The 23,317-nt window shown below is 37.7% G+C and overlaps 1 protein-coding gene across 1 annotated transcript; it reads right to left on the reverse strand.

The window, feature by feature from the left end:
* Positions 1-339: 339 nt before the first annotated feature.
* On the reverse strand, positions 340-23,093 carry SLC38A2 (solute carrier family 38 member 2). The gene is made up of 16 exons (XM_060777564.2): positions 22,696-23,093; positions 20,947-21,184; positions 19,322-19,403; positions 19,080-19,195; positions 15,503-15,576; positions 14,909-15,001; positions 14,638-14,719; positions 12,717-12,799; positions 11,489-11,547; positions 11,166-11,336; positions 10,579-10,658; positions 10,374-10,474; positions 8,532-8,656; positions 6,508-6,652; positions 6,295-6,392; positions 340-5,031 (listed from the first exon to the last, which is right to left on the reverse strand). Exons 2-16 carry the CDS (start codon positions 21,063-21,065, stop codon positions 4,933-4,935), a joined length of 1,527 nt encoding a protein of 508 aa, XP_060633547.2. The 5' UTR covers positions 21,066-21,184; positions 22,696-23,093; the 3' UTR covers positions 340-4,932.
* Positions 23,094-23,317: the final 224 nt, after the last annotated feature.

Below are 23,317 nucleotides of genomic sequence, written 5' to 3' on the forward strand. Positions count from 1 at the left end.
GCAGCATGGTGTAATTTTGACACAAAGCATGTTTGTATTTTCATAAAAACACAAATCCAAATATTAAAGTGTATTCTGCATATTAACTGGAATTTTACTTTTACTGTAAAGTGCCGTGTGTATTTGATGATGCTGTATGATCATTCGTAAAATACACACAGCTGGCAGATGTACAATTTTGAATGCTGTGGGTTGAATACGAATTTTTCCTTTCCCCAATGGAATGAGTCTCATATAATATATCTAATGGAGCAAGTCCTATTCATCCAAAGTTTTCAATTTGTTCCATGAACCTACTTGGGAGGCAAAAATTAGGAGAAATATCACAAACGCACAATGTAAGATTATATCTTTATTTCAGTTTAGTTAAAACGTACAATGTTTCATTGAAACTGTGTAGCACGCTTTTCCCAACAATTGTAGTTGAATTGTTGATCTAAACAATACAGTGTGTACCTTTCTCTATATATACATATACAATATATACAAACTGTACCATTACCTATACAGGAAGGCTCAATATATTGATCACTGAAAACATCAACGTACTCTGAAAACCTGAACTTTGTGGACCCAAAAGAGAATTCATGGTTATTGCGGTATACATATTTGTGAACAAAGAGTGAAAAGCTTAATACCAGTAAGGGCTTCTTGTGCCCTCCAATGACGAAAACATTGGAGTCCCTTTCAAATAGGGACTTTTGCACACATGACAGTACTCAGGGTCACGGGTAAGGTTTCAAAGAAACGGGAAGCTAGTTGGAATTATAACTTTTTTTTGCCTCCAACAGCAACTACCGTTGTTCATGCCACATAGCAAACTGCTTTGAAACTAACAGGAGTTTCAAATCAGTTTGGTGGGGCATATGGTACAAAGAGAAAAATAAGATTTCACCAGAATTACACAGGTTGTTGGGCACCACTTGAGTAGTGAATGACAGCCAACTTTTGTTTTTTTAATATTAGAGTGTTCTTATGCAACTTGAGTACACAGAAATTCAATTTGGGCAGCCTTATTATTTTTCTGGAAATTTCCATTCCAGAGCTCTTTCCGAGATGTACAACATGAACGGATTATGGACATAATGGTTTAGCTATGAAGCACATTGAAAGTTTATATACATGACCAAAAAAGTCCAAAACTACATTATATACAATATCATATATATATACACGACTTATGTACAGAGGATATGCATAAATACTTCCAACAGGTTTTTGTTCTATAAATAACATGTTACATTTCATGAATGAAAGAACATGGAAGACACTAATTGTAAAATGAGGTGACTAACAGTGGTTTAATTTATAATACTGAAACTGCTTACTTAGGTACTCCATAGAAATCTCCAAGGATACAAATGTGTAACAGATTTAGACACAACAAAACATGAAGCCTAGTGGTACACAGCAAGAACCACTGGATATGTTTGTAGTGATCATTTGACAGAAAGCTGCATGATTCACAGCGTATTGTCCAGATATCACTGGAGTCAAGCTGCAACTCTATACAGATGTATTTGGGAGTAATCCCCACTGGACTTGATAGGGCTTAACTTCTGAGCAGCCATGTATAGCACTGCACAGACCGTATTGTTTTATTGAGGCACAATAATGAGTATTATCATGGAACTGTTGAGACAAACCAATGAATGTAGACAATTCTCCAGTATTGGAAGAGGGCAATTTTTCCCCTATCCCAAACTGATGGCTTAAAGGATATTGGGACACTGCAGCTGTTTTATAAAAAGCTACATGAATGTGTAAAGAGCTGCCATCTTAACTGAGACTTCTTTGAAATATTTTCACATGAATATGGTATTAAGGACCACTAGATTAATTCAATAAACAGGAAAAAGAGAAAAGGTGTTATTATGTAATACATTATCTGCTACATATGTGTAATGCAATCCATATTCCACTAAAGTCAGTAAGAGACAGAAATGTTAAAACACAGTTTCACCTTAGTCAAAGCAATTGCTCAGAAAATTGGGATTTTTTTTTTAAAAAAACCCTCACTAAATTGTTCTCTTTTTGAAGTTTAGAGCTGCTGCAAAAATTAAGTTCTTCCAAGTACTGTAGGGAGGTGGGGGTTGATAATTTTTGGTTAATTCAGTTTTCCAAAAATAGGGGAGATGATTAAAATGATTCAAGTACACTTCATACTACTCTATGCTAGATCATGACTTGGATTCGAGCCATGAAGAGAGGAGGCAAGAAATATTATTATTAAAATGTCAAGCAACTCAGGAGTGGAGCCCCCGGTGGGGAAATGGATTAAACCCTTGTGCCGGTTGGTCTGACTGAAAGGTTGAATCCAGAGAGTGGGGTGAGCTCCTGTCTGTCAGCTCTAGCTTCCCATGTGGGGACATGAGAGAAGCCTCTCACAGGATGGTAAAACATCCAGGAGTCCCCTGGGCAACATCCTTGCAGATGGCCAATTCTCTCACATCAGAATCGAGTTGCAGTTTTTCAAATCGCTACTGACACGGGAAAAAACCCCCTCAGTAATGGATGCAAGGAGGCTATAAAGGGAGGGTGGAATTGATTAGTTTTCCGTAAGGCTGATTGCCATAGTGATCTCAGTGGAATTAGAATGGCAGCAGTAGAGGCAAGCAGCGCCCATGCAGAAATGCAAACAAAATCCTTTGCATTATCATATGTATATAGGAAGACACAATGACAGAAATCTACCAAATATTGAAAAATGGGCCAAGACATTTTTCACAGAAAAAAAATCCCGTGTTGCTTAATTAGCTAATTACATGCCATTTGATCCCTCTAAACCAACTATTACTTGAATTAAATGAGACTCAAACTATTATGCCTGTTGAATATAGTTGAAAGCAGTCTACAGGTACTATACATTGCTAAATTGTTGCATGTCTAGATTCTTACAGAATGTAATGTCCTTTCCAGCAGCATCTGTGTATGGAAAGCAGTATTGAATATGCTCTTAAACAAGTACCAAATGTCTTCAGCCTGAGACTGAAATAATGTAGTGAACACCTACAATTTGAAAGCAGTTAAGAGACATGATCCTTCCCCCATGCAGGTGGATACCAATACAAAAAGGTATCACCATGAGAAATAGGAAAATGAGTTTCTCTTCTGTCTTTTGAAATTAACTGCCATCAAGTCAACTTCAAGTTATGGCAACCGTACGAATGATAGGCTTTTAAGTCATATTATAATCAACAGCCTTACTGATGCAGGGCCATGGCCTTCTTGACTGAGTCTAAGCATCACAAACTTGTAAGATCACTCCTTGAGGTTATTTACAATGAGTGGGTGTCTATATGCTTCCCTCCATCCAACCTTCCAATGCTGAGGGAAAGGGATGGGCAAGGAGACCAATCAAGGGCCATGAGAGGTATGCACAGAGCTTCCATTCCCTGCAAGACCTTGTTAATGTTGAATGTTCAAGGTCAAGGAGACAGATCTCTGCATTACGAAAAGGATCATGCTCTTAGTAACCACTGTATACAAACTGTTTTTTAAAAAAAGCAAAGTTAAGGCTCAAACAGCACTCATATATTTCAGAAATAAATACACATGAGATGACAATGTAGTCAACCAATGACCTCTACTTTAAAAAAAAGACTGCTGTAAATATCAGTTGCATTTAGGAATACCAGTTGCCTTATGAAGATAATTTTTGCCATGTACACCAGTGCCTGGTGTATTTGTATGCAATCATCTGTTCCAAGACGAACAAATGATAAAAATAATTTTAAAATTCTAATAATGGATGGAAAGTTGAAATTGAGAAGTATTATGCAGCCAGAGAATACTGTACTGTCAGTAAACTATAATAGGACCTCACTTTTACTCGCTTCAAAACATAAAGCTAAGCCATTGGCTATTGATAAGGGGATTCTGTTTTAATAGCTGATGACTTCAGTGTGATTTTACATGTAACAGCAACTGAATGGGAAAAAATACCTACACTTTTCTTTTTAAAAAATCTAAACGCACTATTAAGCCTCAAGAAGAAAAATGCCAATCACTAATTTGTCAAATATTCCTCCTACGTAGCCTTCGTTCATTTCAAGAGGCTTGCTTGAGTGTACCACTAATGGGGTAGGATGCTATGTTTACTACATCATACATATTGGTTTACACATCATAGCCATTTTAGTAGATTTTTTTTTACAAAAATTATGATAAGTTTAGTAAGTAGAAATAGAACACGGTAGTTTAGATTGATTGGGTTAGGTATAGTACCATGGAATCTCAATAAATATTTGTTTGGTTTCACAATAACTAAATTATACATGAAACCCAGTTATGGTTTTGACTCTTTCAAATTAGTTAATCTTCAGCATAATAAGTTTTAAAAATATTTTTTGTGGCCAAAAATATTATTTTAAGGATATGCCTTAACACATGTTGAATTTAGAACACTGATTAAACTGTTTACCGATTTCTTTCTAACCTTATTTGGATCATCAACTTACAAAAACATTTTTTCTTAAAGTCAAAATAGTGCTTTTGAGGTCCATAAAATTTTTGGTACAAAAATAATCATGTTTTTCTCTCTCACACTTTCAATGGTTAGCTTAGCCACCCCTGCTGTAAACTAACATTTCTCACATCAATTGTTTCCATTAGGCACATTCAAGTAAATAATAAAATTTCCAAGTAACAATGAGAAAAGCCAAACGGCTTGATAATATTTTTTACAGAGAAAGCTGTCCATTCTCTGGAATGGAATAAATAGTCACTTCCCTCAGCCAACGATTCAGGTGGTTTGATGTTAGGATCCATTCCCATCGTGTAGAATAGTTTCTTTGTCAAAAAGTTCACCTATTCTACCATCAGAAGAACTAGCATCAAAGAATCTGCATTTCAAAGGAAGCAGAACGGCAAACGCGGATAAGAAGTCCTGTCAGTAGATGGTGCATGAACACTGTCCTTAAAAGCAGATAGTTAATGCCCATCAGAAGCAGCATTGCTTGTCCAATCCAGAATGATCAAGGTCATACTTCCAGTCATCACAAATATGCCACTGAGCAGGAAAAGAAGAGCCTACAAAGAGAGCAAATAACAAATACAAATAGCATTATTTCATCAGGGGGAAAAAGATAGAGACAACTGGCTATGGATGCATTAGAACAGTGGTTCTCAACCTGTGCGTCCCCAGATGTATTTGGCCTTCAACTCCCAGAAATCAGCTGGTAAACCGGCTGCGATTTCTGGGAGTTGTAGGCCAAAACACCTGGAGACCCACAGGTTGAGAACCACTGCATTAGAGCTTCTTAAGCTGTGTGTCCTGACCCAAAATGGCATCACCTTATCTCAACGTTGGGGTCAAGAAATATTTGATAATAGTAAAAATGTTCTGAATGCTACCCATTTCTACAAATCTGTTAGCAACAACATGTACTGTTTACAGTAGACTCTGACACAAATGCTTCAGTTATAATACACCAAAAAGGAAAATCAGCCTGTTTAGCAAGCCTTTGAAATGCTGATTAGTTATAAGTAAATGTTTGATTTCTATTCTTGTTTTACATACCTATATATGCAGGGTCACAAAAAAGGGAAAAAAATCTCAGGCAGAAAGGGGTCCCAAGTGGGGAAAAAATCTAAGTAGCCCTGTATTAGTGACTGGAATCCGCCTTTCAAGTTTGCTTTGTAATTTTAAGAGATAACGTTCCAGATACATCTTGCCTTGAATGCATGGGGGTTGTGGCTTTGAAACTTATAAACAACACTCAAGCTTAGGGAACAATCCCTTTACCCATGAGTACATAGCTTCTTTTGAAAGAAATCATTGTTCCACAACTGCTATATTCTAGTATCTTGCAAACTCCTAAATTTGGTTTTACATATGCTGGGACTTGCAATTTGTTTTTCTTTTTTAGTCTTTGAATAAAAATTATTTTATAGAAATTAATTCCACATTCTGGTCAGTGTTTAGTATATAAAAGAATACAAATCCCAAGTAAAGGTAAAGGTTTTCCTCTGACATTAAGTCTAGTCATGTCCCTTATTATTATTATTAAATGTATTTATACCCCACTTTATCTCCTCAAAGGGGCTTCAAAGCGGCTTGACATAAAAGCATTAGTATGCCCTTTAAAATATAGAAATATGCAAACATTAAAACAGAATTAAACACAAAAAGCACTAAAAAATCCATCAAAACATATTCAAAGTTTAAAAACCACAGCACATGCACAAAGCCAGGTATGGACTCACTCAGTTTCAATAAATCCATCATCATATTCCATTTTTACTACTTACTTGAATAAGCATTATCTAGAACTACTTCTCCTCTGTACTTACCCCAATCTTCTGTACGGACTTCATTGGCTCTTTCTTCACTAGCTTGATGTAGAAAGCAGATGGAAGTATAAAGATCAGCATAGCAGCAGCAGAGGCACCTACATTAAAAATTAAAGATCATTTGGGATATTAGTTTCTCTTACACTATTCAGATTTCATTTGAAGTGCTTTCCTTTCGAATAAAATAAACAAGAGCAACTTAAGAACACTTACCGATGAATCCAAATATATCTCGGATTGTGGGGACGAAGATCACAAGGATGTTGGTGAATACCAAAAGGACGAAGGTAATAGCACAATGGCGCAGCCAGCTGAATTCCTTCCCTGAACACAACAGCTGTGTGATGGAGCTGCGGATCTGTAAATACAGGAAATTTTATTGAAGTTATTCATTGTTGGAAAAATAAGACGTCCTCCAAGTACTCATAGGATTGTGACAACTGAAAGAAAACAGCATGTGGGGGAAATAGTCTAAACTTTCTGACCATTTTAACCAATTATTTATGGATTGATATGCTTATGTAAAACTTCAACATAGGTTATGGGTGAGTTCTGTTTTAAGGTAAACGAACTGGAGGATATAAATGTAAACAGAATTGGGAGAGACCATATGGGCCACCCAGTCCAATCCCCTCCCATGCAGGAAAAGTACAAAACACCCCCGACAGATGGCCATCCAGTCTCTGTTTAAAAGCCTCCAAAGAAGGAGCTTCCAGCATACACTGAGGCAATGAGTTCCAATGCTGAACAGCTCTTACAGTCAGGAAGTTCTTCCTAATGTTCTGGTGGAATTTCGTTTTCTGTAATTCGAACCCACTGCTCTGAGTCCTGGCTCTATGGCAGCAGAAAACAAGCCTGCTCCCTTTTGTTGTTCTTTTTTCTGTAATCCTCTAGCAGTGTCTTAGATTAAAAGGTGGCTTCTCAGGTGTTAGGAAGCCTTTGTGAAGAAAATTCTCTTTAAAAACCTTTTTCTACTTTTGTCTTCTGCATCCCAGGCCCCTTCTATACTGTCCTTCTATTCTAGGATCTGATCTCCTTATCCTAGATTATATGGCAGTGGAGACTCAAATAATCCAGTTCAAAGCAGATCCTGGGATGTAAGGGACCTAGATTCATCTTTTCCCTATTCTAAAATCCAGGAATCATCTGAAGGAAGGGGTAATGGGCAGCTATGCTCTAAACAAAATCAGTTATAATCTTCATCTGCCCCTTTTGCCACTCCATGACCATGTCAATGAGAGGAGGTGAATTGGGGGAGACTATCTCTTCCCTGCCCAAGAATATCTTAGAAAAGGTAATTCTGAAGATGATCCCAAAATTGGGACAAAATTGACATTCTCTCCTGTGGGGATGAATAACTTAAGCAAGAACAATGCTACTTTGAGAATGGGTGGAGCACCTTTTAGAACACATGTGTCAGACTCCAGGCCCACAGGCCAAATCTGGCTCACCATGTAATCTTATGTGACCATCCAGATGCTGTACTACAACTCCTGTATTCTTCATTAGACATTATCATGACTAGAATTGATGGCAGTTGTGATAATGTAACATCTGGAAGGCTGCAGTTTGTTCTGTTTAGTCAGGATAGTGGGGTTTGAGTTGAGATATAAGCTTGGGGATATGATGTCTGACATTAAAATGTCCTTTTAAGCTTTTCCCAACCTCAGAACCACAAGTGGTGTTGGGTTGCAATTCCCATTACCACCAGTCCACATGGGGAATAATTAAAAGTGATGGGAGGTGTTCTTCAGTAACATCTGGAGATGCAAATTGGGTAAAAACTAAAGGGCACCAACCACTCTGTATCCATGGATTCTCCATTGGATTCAATAGCCCTTTGAAGGAAGCCATAACATTGAAGAGACTTGCCCAGAATTGAGCTTGGATCAATAGAAAAAAAAGGGATATTTCTTGATGGCAAGATTTCCCCTTCCTTCCTCAGCCCATGAGAAACTTTTTAAAGGAGCAAATGAACTTATAGGAGAGGACATCTGTGAACTTCCTTAGGTTCATTAATCTTGAGAACAAGCATTTAGTTAGGTCAGTTCTTTTTCAGTATGTCACTTAATTTCTTTAAAAAGGAAACAGATCCAGTGGCCACAAAGCAATGAAACAGAACATATTGATGCAAGCAGATGAGGGCAGTTGAGACTGAGCAGACAAGTCCTAAGTTATTTTGGTTTCTAAAGGACTATCAAAACTATGAACAAACCCCCTGAAGGGAAGTTACTTACTGGAAAAATCACAACTGGCACAGTAAGAGTCACAGCCATCAGAACAGCCAGACGTACAATCAAGAGAAGAACATCACTTCCCAGGACTGCAGAGTATGTATGCAGCAATTCTGGCTCAACATGGCCTGCAAAGAAAATGGCATTTTGATAGACGATTAGTGACTTTAGCATATACAAAGTTCAAAAGCAAGATCTCTGTGCACTGTTTAAAACTTGCTAGTGGAATCAGGTGAAAACATAGCAATGCATAACCAGGACATTCACTTAAATGTTTCTTCTTATTCAGTTTTGTTTGACAGGGTTATAAATAGACCAAATTCTGCATTCTGAATCACATCAGTAACAGCCTTTGGAATACAATGTGCTGTTCAAAGTGTACCTTTAATATCAAGGCAATATTGTTGTCACTAAGATTACTCATAAATGGATTAAATCCTGACCTCACTGCAGAATTGTCACAGTTTGACACCACATTAACTGCCATGGCTCAATGCTATGGAATTTTGGAATTTGTAATTTTGTGGCAAATTTAGTCTTCCCTGCCAGAGAACTCTGGTGCTACAGCAAATGACAAATCCCAAGATTCCACAAGATGGAGATAAAACAGTTAAAAGTGCTGTCATGCTCTGTAGTGTAGATGGAGATGCCCTGGAATCTATAAATGCATCATATCTAGATAAAATCTACTCTAAGCGTGGCAAACACTAATTCTCAATTTTCAGTCACTGAGTGAAACCAGGTAGTCAACTATCTTTGCAGTTTTCTTCTGGCATACAATAGGGATGCACTGGCAAACACTGCAGACCTATGGGCAGGATTCCTAATAATAGCCTTGTCAATCCTCTTTGTAATAGTTTTATGTAGAGGAGACACGGATAACTGAATTTATACCCGACACAATACATTTTCCCAATACTCCCCACAAAGCAAGCCTAATTTGGAATGAACATCTAAACCGGAACTAATTTCAAGCCAGCATGATCTGTTTTCTCTTTCCCCCTCTCTTCCTTCTAGGAAACCTAAGTTACTTTTTTGGACCATAACTTGCAGTATTCTATGCCGGTTGGGGGAATTCTGAGTTATAGCCCAAAAAGGAACATTTCAAAGGACTGGCCAAGCAGGAAAATCAAAGTGTTAGTGTACAAAACAGAGAAGAAAATCTCCAGTTGGTGCCCTTTGCTTTTCTGCTCACCATTTTCTATGTTAAGATGATATCAGTGTGAATATTTATATATTAGATCAGTGGTTCTCAACCTGTGGGTCGCCAGGTGTTTTGGCCTACAACTTCCAGAAGTCCTAGCCAGTTTACCAGCTGTTAGGATTTCTGGGAGTTGAAGGCCAAAACATCTGGGGACCCACAGGTTGAGAACCACTGTATTAGACGCTACTTCTTAACATACAATAGCTTATGTATTAAAGATAGAAAAGCATTCTATTTCACATCTGATACCAACCACATTACTTAATATCTCTATTCAGAAAGCAGTCCCAATATAGCAGGACTTGCTTAAGATTAAATGCATTTCAGAATGTGGGCCAGGACTCCCTACAATCAACTGCTTAAGAATGAGCTACAAATACATTGAGGCAGTTAATTTAATGCAGTGCTTTTTGGAACAGGGAGTCAACTTTTCCAGGCTCTCAATGGAGACCACTTTTAGAGGGCAAATATTTGGACACTTTAATTGTCCCGATTCCACTGGGAGAATTCACATGTGATCTCCCCATAGCCCTGACTGAAAGCAAAAGAATATTAAATGGATACCGAAAAACATCTACATGGTGTTTCAAGCACAAAAACAAACAAACCCCAGAAACTGATACGGAAATGTAGCTATTTACCATAAAATGTCAAGTAGCCGAAGAGAGCAGCCAGAAGGTACATGAGGAACATGGCAAAAAATGAAACATTGGATACCTTCATCATTCTTCTGCGGCTTCGGCTATTTCAAAGGAATAAATGTATTATTACTTCTGAAACACATGCATTCATACCTATCTCATTTTCTATGAAACATATGATACATGCAATATATATAAGCCTTACCCTTTGAGTTCTTCATAAATAGGAAGAATAGCAGGATGGCAGACAAAGGAAAACGTCAGGATTGGTACAGCATAGACAGTCTGGGAAACAAAACAAAGGCATTCGTTAATATTTTTTATAACTGTTAACACCAAAAAAGCAAGGTCAGTTTACTTGTTAACTAGGCTGAAATCATAATCTCACTATTTTTAACATATTTTATGTTTATTACATTTCTATTCCACCATTCTTCAAATGAGCTCATGTGATGTACACAATAACCCTCTGAGGTATTGGCTCAATATTACTGAGGAAGATTTAGGCCTAAGGAGTGATATGGCTCCTTAAATTATAAAAGATTTAAGAATGTGAGTGGCTTCATATGTGCTCATGTGTGCCCAAAGGCAAAAATTCTGTCCAGTCCGCATCATCATGCATTTAATTCAAGGATGACAGAAGATACACTGGATCTTATAACAGGAACACAGTGCTCTTGTCAGAGAAATAGGAGCTTTCAATAGTCAATGAAGCTTTGAAAGCATTATAGTCACAATTCTAATCAGCATATATAGAGTCAGTCGCTCCTCCAGGTTAGTCTTTATGTTTACCTGTGAGTTGAAGATGAAATACTTTGGTGTGCACGCATCGTCATTAGTTACATTGACATCAGTTCCGTGAAAAGGTGAAACAGTTGACAGGTGTTCTTGTGTGGCATTCAGAGTTGCATTAATCAAGTCATGTTCCAGCCCACAAGGAATCTGAAATTTCTTGCAAATGACCTAAATAAGGAACAAAAACAGCACAGACGGTTAACTTCCTCTCATCCATTTGTTTAAGACCTAATGGCTGTGAATAATTATGGGTAAGGAGCAAATTCATTTGGACCAGGCATTGCAAGCATTTCAAATTATACAGAAGAGGCTATACTTACGACAATGAGAAAGAAGACCATGCACAACAAGGAAAATCCACTGGTGTAGCCCAGATAACCTGTAATAAAGAAATGTTTTGACTTTTGGCTGTGTTTATTTCATCTCTAAGAGGACAAACATCACATGGTTTCTATGGCTCAGAAATGGGTTTCTAGGGCAAGATCTGTAAAAATCCATTATGGCACTTTTACAGATTTTACAAATGCCATCTTACCATTCAACATATATGCTTATATTATGGTTTTCCTCTGCATTCTCAGCTGAGAAACCTATGGTCCTCAGAAGGTGTTAGAATCCAATTTTCACCAGCCTTTGCCAACTTGTTTATGTTGGGATATTAACTCATCAATATAAGGAGGACCACAATTTGTTCAACTATAAGTCAAACTGAGCCCCCTTCTACACAGCCATCCATCCCAGAAGGGGCCTGAGTAATTTGATAAGTTAACAATTAGATTTACAGAGCAATTCTATACAAGTAAGTCCAAGTGGGTTAAGTTGGACTTTTTGCCAGTTAAACAAGTATAGGATTGCAAGCTCTCATCCCTCGGTGGTAGGTAAAGGTAAAGGTAGTCCCCTGACATAAAGTCCAGTCATGTCTGACTCTAGGGTGTGGTGCTCATCTCCATTTCTAAGCCGAAGAGCCAGCGTTGTCCGTAGACACCTCCAAGGTCATGTGGCCGGCATGACTGCATGGAGCGCCGTTACCTTCCCGCCGGAGCGGTACCTATTAATCTACTGCAATGGGTTAAATCCTTGTACTGGCAGAACTGTTGACCGAAAGGTCAGCAGTTTGAATCCGGTAAGCTGGGTGAGCTCCCATCTGTCAGCTCCAGTTTCTCATGCAGGGACATGAGAGAAGACTCTCACAGGATGGTAGAACATCCAGGTGTCCCCTGGACAACGTCCTTGCAGACAACCAATTCTCTCACACCAGAAGCAACTTGCAGTTTCTCAAGTCACTCCTGACACGAAAAAAACATCTTTTCTTGGTTTTTTGTTATTTACATATGCTTTATAGAGCTCATGTAAATCTCCTCTTTCAGGCACCACAATTTATTTATTTAATACTACCAGATGTGCAGCTTGTCAAATGGAAAGCTTCACACATAAGTTAAAGAAACAAAAAGGCAGTTATGACTTCTAATTTAAAGATGCCTGACAGTCATTATTTATTTCCCAGCCTGTACCTCTAGTTTTACACAAAAATCAAAACCTACTACTTACCTAAATTTTTCAGTAGTGATAAAGGTAGAATCAGCACCAAAGATACCAATATGACCAAGTAGTCACCATTGATATACCACTGCCTATAAGAAAAGCAAGAGAAGTCACTGTTAAAGTTATCATATCTGTATATAATTCCAAATAGTCCGTTGTTAATACTGTATATATTGCAGTAGAATGAAGGAAACAAGAAATGGAGCAGAGAAAATCTAGATTGGAGTACCTCATACACACAAGTATCCAATTCTGGCTATGGATCTATAAAACCCCATTCTTTGGGAAATTTTGCTCTGCATTCCAAGAGGAATGCCCATATTCTGTCAGCAATCATATTCAAGATTTGACAGCTCAGTTTTAAATACGTTTACTCAGGGAGAAATCTGTGGATTTGACTTCTTCCTTAAGAAGGATGCCCAGGTTTGCAGCTAAGATTAACTTCCTGCTCTCTTCTTTATACATATATTCTGTGCTAGCTTCCACACTTCTCCTGTTTCCCTACATGCATTTATTTCCAAATAAATCCTCCTGACGCTTAAGAAATGTATAGGAAACACCTGAATTTAACATCAGAGGCCTACTCTTGGAAGTCTGAGAAGAAATGAACTTTTCTTCCAGAAAATATGAGCACACTTATATTTAGAGTAAGTCTAGTCAAGACACCGGTGGTGCAGTGGGCTTGCTGACCGAAAGATTGGCAGTTCGAATCTGGGGAGTGGGGTGAGCTTCTGCTATTACTCCCAGCCCCTGCCAACCTAGCAGTTTGAAAATATGCAAATGTGACTAGAACAGTAGGTACCACTCTGGCAGGAAGGTAATGGCGCTCCATGCAGCCATGTCAGCCACATGACCTAGGAGGCATCTATGGACAATGCCAAGTTTTGGCTTAGAAATGGAGATGAGCACCACCACACAGAGTTGGACACAATTGGATTAATGTCAAGGGGAAACCTTTACCTTTACTAGTCAAGGGCACAGGGATGTGGGAGGTATATCCCTATTTCCATAGGAAATTGATGTGATTCTCATAGAAATACAGAAAATAAGAAAATAAGAGCTGGGAAGAAACACTAGAAGGCAATGTTGTCTCTTATGGAGATCTCTAAGCATGTTCCATAAGGGAAGGACCATGTTCTAAAAAATCAGACACCCTGCTGCTAAATAAGAATTACTCCTTACCACAAGCCAAAACAGAATAGGCAAGAGTCTATAGAAAGTCGAGAGAGCAAATCTTACACTGAATTTGATATGTTTAATTGGTGTCCACATGTTAATGATTATAATGAGATTTAGGCATCCTTACTTATCTCCTGAATTCCAGTGAAATCATTTGCCTGAAGCAAAAAACATCAGAATTTCAAAGTTATGCTTCAGTCCTAAATGCTTATGTGCAAAACTTACATATCTAATTTTACAAAAATGCCTGTGACCAAGGTTTTTGTTCCACTACGTTAAATTTTACATTGTATTGCATAAATATACTAGAGAAAACACTTCAAAAATGTTTTCTTTTTTCTATTTTTTTTCTGGGGAAAACAACAACTACTCTGCAACTTTATTTTTTTTAACTGATGTAGTTTATCATTTTTTTTTGCAAGGCAAACAGAACTATGTTACTGAATGGTTAATAGAAATGCTGCAAATAAATAAAAAAACTGCAGTCTATCTAACAGCAAACCTAGAAACAGTATAACAGTATTAAATTTACTAGATATTCTAATTTTGTCAATTAATTTCAGGCATTCTAATTTTGAAACATGACAAGATCTGTGTCATGTTTCAAACAGATTGTCCAAGAAATAGGCAAGCATAACAGAAGCCTCTCCTTTGTTTAGGAAGTTTCGTTTGTGTGTATCTACATAGGTATCGTATCCAGATCCAATGCTCCTTTCTGTTCCTACCAACAGTTTTCCTTCTGACTTACCCTGTGTTCTCTTCTATGTTCATAAATGCTTTGATGACCAATGGTAATTCATATTTCACTATGTAGAGGTAGCTTGACATAGCTGTAGGAGAATAATATTGTAGATTGTTACAAAAATAGAACATGGAACAGAAAAGGGAGCCACCAAACACATTCCATAATACTGTTTTCATGCATTAGTGGAACTGTGTTGTGTGACAAAGTCAGAATAGAAATGAAATCCATTCTAAAGCTTGTAAGTAAAGAAGGGTATATATCTGAACATTCTTACCTCCAATGTTCTGCATTGTAATTGATCCAGAGGCTGCTAACTTCCCAGCCATGCCAAATGCCTTCATTCCCAGTTGTTCATATAACAAAGATCCTATAGCCACAGAGAAACATTTGCAATTATTACACAGCCCAACAAAAAATAATTTCTTGTTTTCTTGATTTTTAGGTCTGTTTCTGGGGTTATTTGAGATACTGATTCAGAAAATTGCATTGGCAAGACAACACCAGTTCTAGTTTCTTAGCTATGGTTATCATGATTCTTTATGGGTGAGCAGATGGCGATGGGTAGATGGCATATGTTCTGTATCTCAAAACACAGAACTGATAAGGGAAAATTGGTGCCCTTTTAAAATCAGCAGGTCAAATATACCCAGAAACAGGTCTAACATTTGAGGCACCAAAATGTGTGTGGGTCAATCATTGATACCTTTTACTACTAGATTGGGATGAAACTTGGCTAACAACTTTTAAAATAATGCAATCAAAAAGATATAAAATGCAAATATTAAAATGGAGTTAAACTAATTCTATCGAACTGGTTTATTATGATAATGAGAGAGAATATTTTATTCAGAAATTGTTGTTATCATACCTCCTTCATTGGCAGTCTTCAGAAGAAGGTGAACGGAATACAAAGAAAACAGCGACACAAATATTAGGAGAATTCTAAAAACAAACACAAAACAGAAATTTTGATTTGACTAAAGCAAGTATTAAACATAGCAAGAAAATATAATAAAACACAAGAGGAATTCGACCAATTTTATGCACTTCTACCCTCACTTATTTCCACAGTAAAGTATTTACAGTTGTGCTTAAGATTTTCATTGAAACCAATAGCAATTAAAAGTAGCATTTTTTGAAAAAATTTCATCTTTCAAAAGTAACTATTGTTTTTAAAAATATCTAAGAATGAATGTGACAACAATAGTGGAAGATCTTTATTGTGTCTGAGGTTATAAGACATTTTCCATAAAGGATTACAAATAGCCCAACTGACCTACCAGTTAATTGGATTGCCTTGATTTAAAATAGTTCAGACTCACAATGGATTAAATCTCTGTTCTTTTAAGCTGACAAGCCCTTTCTACCAAAATGTTACCAAACTTCTGAGACGCAAATAGTTGGAGGGGTAAAGAAAGCTCTAATTCTTTTACTTCTGTTTGCTTTAGTAGTTTTACAAATTAACATTGGAACTCATGATACAAATTTTGTTACAGATATGTAGCATCTAGCAATATTGAAGTAACCCTTGGGATGAGACAGAAGATTAGACAGAAGAATCTAAATCCTGTTTAGAGTATCTTCTGACAAAATTAAAGAATCAGGATAGGGCAATATCCACCCAAAAAGGCCATGACAATCTGTAAAATGCTGCCATTCCTTCTCAAAATAAAGCACGTGGAAATGAGTTCAATTTGGTCACAAAAACATGTAATACAGACGCGTGTGGACAGGCCTCGGTGTCTTATTCAGAAAACTTCATTCAGCTTTGTAGTAGAGAAGCTAAATTTACACAGCAGTGGTTCTCAGCCTGTGGGTCCCCAGATGTTTTGGCCTTTAACTCCCAGAAATCCTAACAGCTGGTAAACTGGCTGGGATTTCTGGGATTTGTAGGCCAAAACATCTGGGGACCCATAGGTTGAGAACCACTGCTATAGAGTAATTGTTTTATTCAAGGAAGAGAATGAATTCAAATAGATTTCACTTCTGATTTAAAACTCTTATCCTGTGAACAATGATCAATATCTACCAGTAAGTATCTAATCCACATGCAATACAATCCTGAACAAAAATAGGTTCCATCAGAGCCCATTAAAACCTGTTTTCGAACATTAGTACACAGTATTGCTACTTTAAAGTATATTTAAACTCAATATCTGTTAAAAAAACCAAACAAACACAATACAACTTTGGACAATGTAGTACTAAGTGTCTGGGGAAAAACTACTGATTTCAATTTTTTAAAAAACTCCACTAATGTAAATGAGCTTTTTTTAAAATGGGAAAAAACAAACATTGCTATTCAGAGGGTACTGCTAGCATGCATTATGCTGATGATGTTGTAACCACTGCAAAACATTCTTGGAGCATGAAATGGCACATCTTAATACCAAATTACTTTTATCTCGCTCTCATTTTAAAAGTGTATGGCACCATTTTGCTTGGATTCCATTTTCCATATAAATTTACAAATTCAATTAATTGGCAAAAAATGCATAAGGGCCATACACCAACATGTGCTTCATACTTCAGTGGGTTTTTGTGGCAGCAGTAAAATTACCAGCATATTGCATGTTGAGACATCGAAAGAGTGATCAGCAGTGAGTCATTTTGAGGACCTGAGAAGACAGAAGGGAAGTTTAAATGTGCATCGCTTAAAGCCAATGAACTGGGCAAACTGAAAATACAGAGTGAAATGATAAAATGTGGAGGAATTAATATGAAGAGCCTGGTTGATAGCTCCTCTTAGCAATGCACATAACATTTTTGAGTATAATTACTTGTTTCAATGCAACATTTAAAGAGATCTGTGAGCTGCAGGTACACAACATCACTGCCTTAAAGCCCTTTTGAGTCTCTCAGGATTATGATGCATACGTGAAATACAGAAAAGCAGTTGTAAAAACTGGTTTCTAATGATGCAAGAAGGCAGATTTTCTATCACAAAAGCCCTTAGAGTAGTAGAAGCAGACAGAAGGACATTTATGTTTTTTTAAAAAAATGATTGTACACATTTGTTTATGGTTTTATAAAACATCTGTGAATGGGAATATGCTTTGATCACTATGAAGAAATTATTATATTTTGTAATCTATAAATATTTTGTCATCATCTTTTTTGTCTCTATGTCCAGAGAAGACTGCATTGAAATAGGCAATACCATGGTTATATATCTTTCCAAGTACGTTCTTCCATAACAAATGACACTGCCCCTAAAGGAAATAATTATACTACATAGTGATATGGGAAAGACATCTCCATATCATCCTAGACTAAGATTCCACTTATTAGTTGCTGTGACTTTTCCTGACTGTATGGCCATGTTCCAGAAGCTTCTGGAACATGGTCATACAGTCCAGAAAACTCATAGCAACCCGGTGATTCTGGACATGAAAGCCTATGACAACACACTTATTAGTTGTTTGCATTATGCTCCTTTCAACTCCCTTACATAATTCCAAAGCATACTGCTTTTTTAACATGAAAAGGATACTTTGATGCACACCGAAACTAGGATAAATTGTATTACTGCATTTTTTTAAAAAGAGCAAGACTCATTGCTCTGCTAAGAACAGAATGGTGAGATGGTTATAATGGATGTATATCTATCTAGCCATCTAACTGCAGAACATTATGGCCAGAAGCCATGGTGAACAAACAGGGAAGGTTCTTCTCCACTAGTGGAAATATTTTACAGGAACATTTGTGCTACAAAAAGAATACATCTCTGAATGCTGGAAACAAACATTATTTAATTCAAGGACAGATTCCCAAACACTAAATGAGATAAGTGAATGAGAAACAAAACATAGTTCGGTGCTACTGAGAAACAGAGATGCAACTGATATCAATTGGACTCAAAATGCTTACATAAGACGATAAGACGAAGCGGATTATTTTAGTGTAATTAGATGTCTGTGTAGTAGTGATATGTTAGTTTTTGTCATGTTGGCTCATTGTAAACTGTCTTTTTGTATATTGTACACCGCCGCGAGTCGCCTCAGGGCTGAGAGCGGCGGTTAATAAATGCAGCAAATAAATAAATAAATAAATAAATGGGACCAGCTCCTGCCCTTTGTGTTTTAATTGACTTATAGCCTGTTTCTGAGATCAGGAGAGTGAACAGAATTGATGGTATTTTGTAGCCCAAAGATGAGAATAACAGGGCTGTTCCGATGTTTGATCACAATCCCCTAAATTTCTCACCATTGGCAATGCTAGCAAGAGCTGGATGGGATTTGCTATGCAACAACATTTAGGATCTCTAAGTCATGTTTACCTCATTAAGATTTAAACTAGTTCTGTTCCTATACTCCAGAAAACGATTTCCACTCTAAAATTGTCTGTTTTAGACTTAGAAATAAACTGCAAACGCCTGCAGAACTGACATGCACTCATAGGGACAACATCACAGTATTGCTAATTTAATGCATTCCAGGACTTACACAAAGAGAGCAATTCCAGTGTTTGCCATGGCATAAGACAGTCCAAGGATGCCACTGCCCACAATCGCATTGCTCAGGTTAAATACTGACATTCCAAAGGAAGTAGTACCTGGTTGCTGAAAATAATAAGAAGAACAAGATTATAAGGATGATGTGACCATTTAACACCCAATAATTTATAATTGGCTTTTATCTGGATAGAAATTCAATTCACTTGGGAGCAGATATCAGGGCATGCTTACATATTCAGTTTCATATTTCTTCTTTCCAGGATTGTTTTCAAGTAAAAAGTTTTGGTTTTCTGGATCCATGTCTACATAATGGCTATAAGAAAAGGAAGGAGAGAAAAAGGAGCTTTAAGTAACATTCTCCAGTGTCCCATTTAAGCATCAAAAATAGTTTTGGCTTTCATAGCTAGAGCTCACGGATTTAAAAGTTCATTTTTGACTTGTTTGTTTGAGTGTATTTGTTTGTTTGCTTTTCTTTCCAAACTGGGACTTGAGGTACCTAACTCTGTTAATGATTCAGGCCAAATATTTGCTCTGTGCCTCCACCCATTTATGGTACATGCAAACCAGTGATTCCTGTCTTTGGATGGTTTAGTGCATCCACTCCAGATGCACTAAAATTTATATCCACTCCAGATATAAATTCAAACTTTAACATTTATATCCACTCCAGATATAAATTCAAACTTTAAAGGAGCTATCCACAACGTTGAACCCTATTTTGTATCTCAGCACTTTGCTTTGCTTTGAGATCTCTTTCTCTGCTTGTGTGTCAGGAGAGATGTAGTAATTGAGTTTTTCCCATCTTGAAATCTTAGAAGAGACGGACGTTAGAGTTCCTGAGACCCAGTTCTGGATTATTAAGAAATGCAGTTATTTATTATTGTAAATAAACCTTTTGTGATTTTTAAAAGATTGGATTCTGCTTATTCGCCTCCTAAGCTCTGAATTCTTTACAGCCACATCACACAGCACTACACGCTCTGCTTGCTAATGAGCTGATGCTCAACTTTTGTATCCTGCTTGTTTTTGGATGCTCTGCCTAATCTTAGGGGAGTTTTCCCTAACACCTCAACACTGCAGATTTAATGCACTTTGACACTTTAACTGCCATAGCTCAATGCTAGGCATTCTGGGATATGTAGTTTGCTTCCAAACCATACCCAATATCACATTTCTCCTTCTTTATGCTATACTCCTCTTGATGCAATTTAGAAAGAATGGAATGGCTCTTTTCACCGCAGCACCACAATCTTGGCTCATGTTCATCTTGGGGGCTCCTAAGACTCCTAGATCCCTTTCCTATGGTTCTATATCGTTACATTTCATTTTATTGCACATAATAAAAATGCCCGCTTTACCAGAGAAGGCTACAGACCAGGCATGGGCAAACTTCGGCCCTCCAGGTGTTTTGGACTCCAACTCCCACAATTCCTAACATCCTCAGGCCCATTCCTTTTACAAAAGGAAAGAGCCTGAGGCTGTTGGGAATTGTGGGAGTTCAAGTCCAAAACACCCAAAGGGCCAAAGTTTGCTCATGCTTGCTATAGACCTTGTAAAACCACAACTCGCATGATTTTGTAGCATTGAACCTTTGCAGTCAAAGTGCATTAATTCTACAGTGTAGATGTACCTTCAAATTCTAAGCTACTGGCTTCCATGTCAGTAAGGTAGTGAACTCAGCCTGCATTTTAGGTTGAATTTTAAAGGTATAAATCCTTAATAAAAAGATTACAGTGGAAAACAAACAAATCTACTTTTGTCCCCTCTATTCCCCCGCCCCAAAAGGGATGATCTGATTTTGATTTGGATGGGACTCTATCTTATAAAAGCCTTATAGAGAATCACTCCTTTCGGACCTCTTCAGAGAAGCCTGCTTGGTGGGGTAGGGGTAGTTGAAGTCGTTGCTGTTCGAGCTGTAGCTGCTGCTGTCCTCATCCGGGGTGGTGTTGAGCTTCCCCATTTCAGCTTTGGTCATGATGGGATCGGGGATGTCCCTTTTAGGTACCAAACTAAGCAAGGATGGGGGATGCTGGGGTGGTGGTGGTGTTGCTGTTCCTCCTGATCTTTTGTCCTTGGTGGCTGGACTTGCCTTGCCTGTGAAGGTAAGGGGGGAAAAAAGAGAGGGGGGAGAGACAAGGGAGGGAAGGCGTCAATACTGCAGCAATGCTGCTCCTCCAAAGTGGATCACGTGACTGGCTGCTGTTGCTGCTGCTCTGATTCAGAGGCAGAGTGGAAAAGTACCAGCCAGGGAAGGGAGGGGGGCAAAGCCAGGGGATGGGAAGGAAAAGTACAAGGGAGCGAACAAAAGATGATCTCCACAGAGAAGGGGGAGACTTCTGCTTGGAAAAGCCCACAGACCACTGTTTGCACCAGAGATGCTCTTGGATGGACCTACATCTCCAAAACCACTCCTATGGAAGAAGCTTTGGCCTTTTCCTCTCCCCAAGGACCCTTATTATTATTATTATTATTATTATTATTATTATTATTATTATGTTTATTGGATCCAGATCTTGAGACTGAACCCACCCAGAGGAATCAATTGACTGAGAGGTTGCAGGAAAATCCACTTAACACAGACCTCTGTATTTCAGGTTTGAGAAACCACCCAACTCCACCCCTTTTCCTCTGGGTATTAAAACATGATGCAACCTGGCTCTGAAATTGACACAGTCTCCTCTCTTTCCCTGAACCCTCTCCTTCTTAAACCCAGTCTCAAGAAGATATGTTTCTATTAATCAATCAATCCGTCACTATTATTGATAGTGTGAAAAAACCTCCTTTCCTTGGGGAAAATATTGCTAAGCAGTCACAAGACTGCACCATTCGTTTTCGGGTGCGCTTGATTCATTCATTCATTGGTTTAGGAGCTAAAAGCCCCAACTGGGGAGTTCAATAAATAAATAAAGACCCATCTCATCTAGTCTTACATAAAGAAACCAACCAGAAGGACGTTAAATGAAGCATTGAATCCTCTTCCCAAACCATAAAAATATTCAGTTCCCAAAACTACAGAAATATTATATATTAAATATTATATTATATATTAAATATTATTTTTACCCAAAACATGGAAGCATTCTAATATTTCATCTCCTTCCCTAAACGGTAAAATATAATTCCAGCCCTTTCCCCAAACTATAGAAATACCCCATTTTTTCAAGGCCGTCCCAAAATTATAGAAATATTCTAGTATTTTTACCCCCCTTTACCGCATACATGGAAGCATTATATTTTATCCTCTTCCCAAAACTGTAAATAATATTTCCACCCCTTTTCCCAAACTATAGAAATACCCCAAACATTCTCTTTCGAGCCCTTCCCAAAAGCTATAAAAATATAATATTTTTCCCAAAACATGGAAGCATTCTAATATTTTGTCTCCTTCCCAAAACCATAAATAATAATTCCAGCCCTTTCCCCAAACTACAGAAATACCCCAAACATTCTCTTTCAAGCCCTTCCCAAAACTATATAAATATTATAATATTTTACCCCTTTTACTGCAAGCATGGAAGCATTCTAATATTTTACTTCTTTCCCAAAACAGTAAATAATAATCCCAGCCCTTTTCCCCAAACTATAGAAATATCCCAAGGTTTTACCTCAATCAATCAATCAACCGAAGGATCTATAAAGCTTCAGATCAGAGATATTTCTTCCTTTTTGGATGAACCGTTAATATTAAGTCTTCTTCAACGGATCAGATCAAAAGAGCCAAATTTCTTGACTGGCAACACGTTAAAAAAAAAAAACCTCAGTAGAAAAAAAATTAAATTAAAATCTTAGAAAAAAAAATAAAGTCAGTATAAAATAATAATAATAATAATTTATGGTACTTTCATTAAATTAAAAAAAAGAAAGAGTTGAGGTCAACGAGAGCGAGGTATTGTTATTATGATGAGTATTGCGGCGTTCTTGATTGCAAGGTCTGTATTGCAATGAGAATGCCACGCGCGGGAAGTGAAGGTCCAGGTTTAAGGGAATGCATTGCAATGCCCCGGCTTTTCAGGGCAGGGTGCGGTGACGTCAGGGATGGGCGGAGCCAGGGAGGGAAACTGGGCTCAAGGTTTTCCCCCGGGCAATTTTCCTTTGTATACCAACAGACACTGCATTTCTTCGCCCCGCCCCCCGGGGCTCCTTCTCCCTCCCTTCTGAAGTTACCCTAGGGACGCTGTGGCTGTATTTACACCAGGCATGGGCAAACTTGGGCCCTCCAGGTGTTTT

Source organism: Anolis sagrei, chromosome 5 (genome assembly GCF_037176765.1).
Source record: "Anolis sagrei isolate rAnoSag1 chromosome 5, rAnoSag1.mat, whole genome shotgun sequence".
NCBI lineage: Eukaryota > Metazoa > Chordata > Lepidosauria > Squamata > Dactyloidae > Anolis > Anolis sagrei.

Bases quoted from the DNA above. Each gene is read 5' to 3' on its own strand.
- SLC38A2 (XM_060777564.2), bottom strand. From the start codon at position 21,065: ATGACCAAAGCTGAAATGGGGAAGCTCAACACCACCCCGGATGAGGAC. The intron at 10,659-11,165 runs GTAAACATAAAG...TTTGTTTCCCAG, and splicing joins ATTTCATCTTCAACTCACAG to ACTGTCTATGCTGTACCAAT. The intron at 10,475-10,578 runs GTAAGGCTTATA...CCTTTGAAATAG, and splicing joins ATTTATGAAGAACTCAAAGG to CCGAAGCCGCAGAAGAATGA.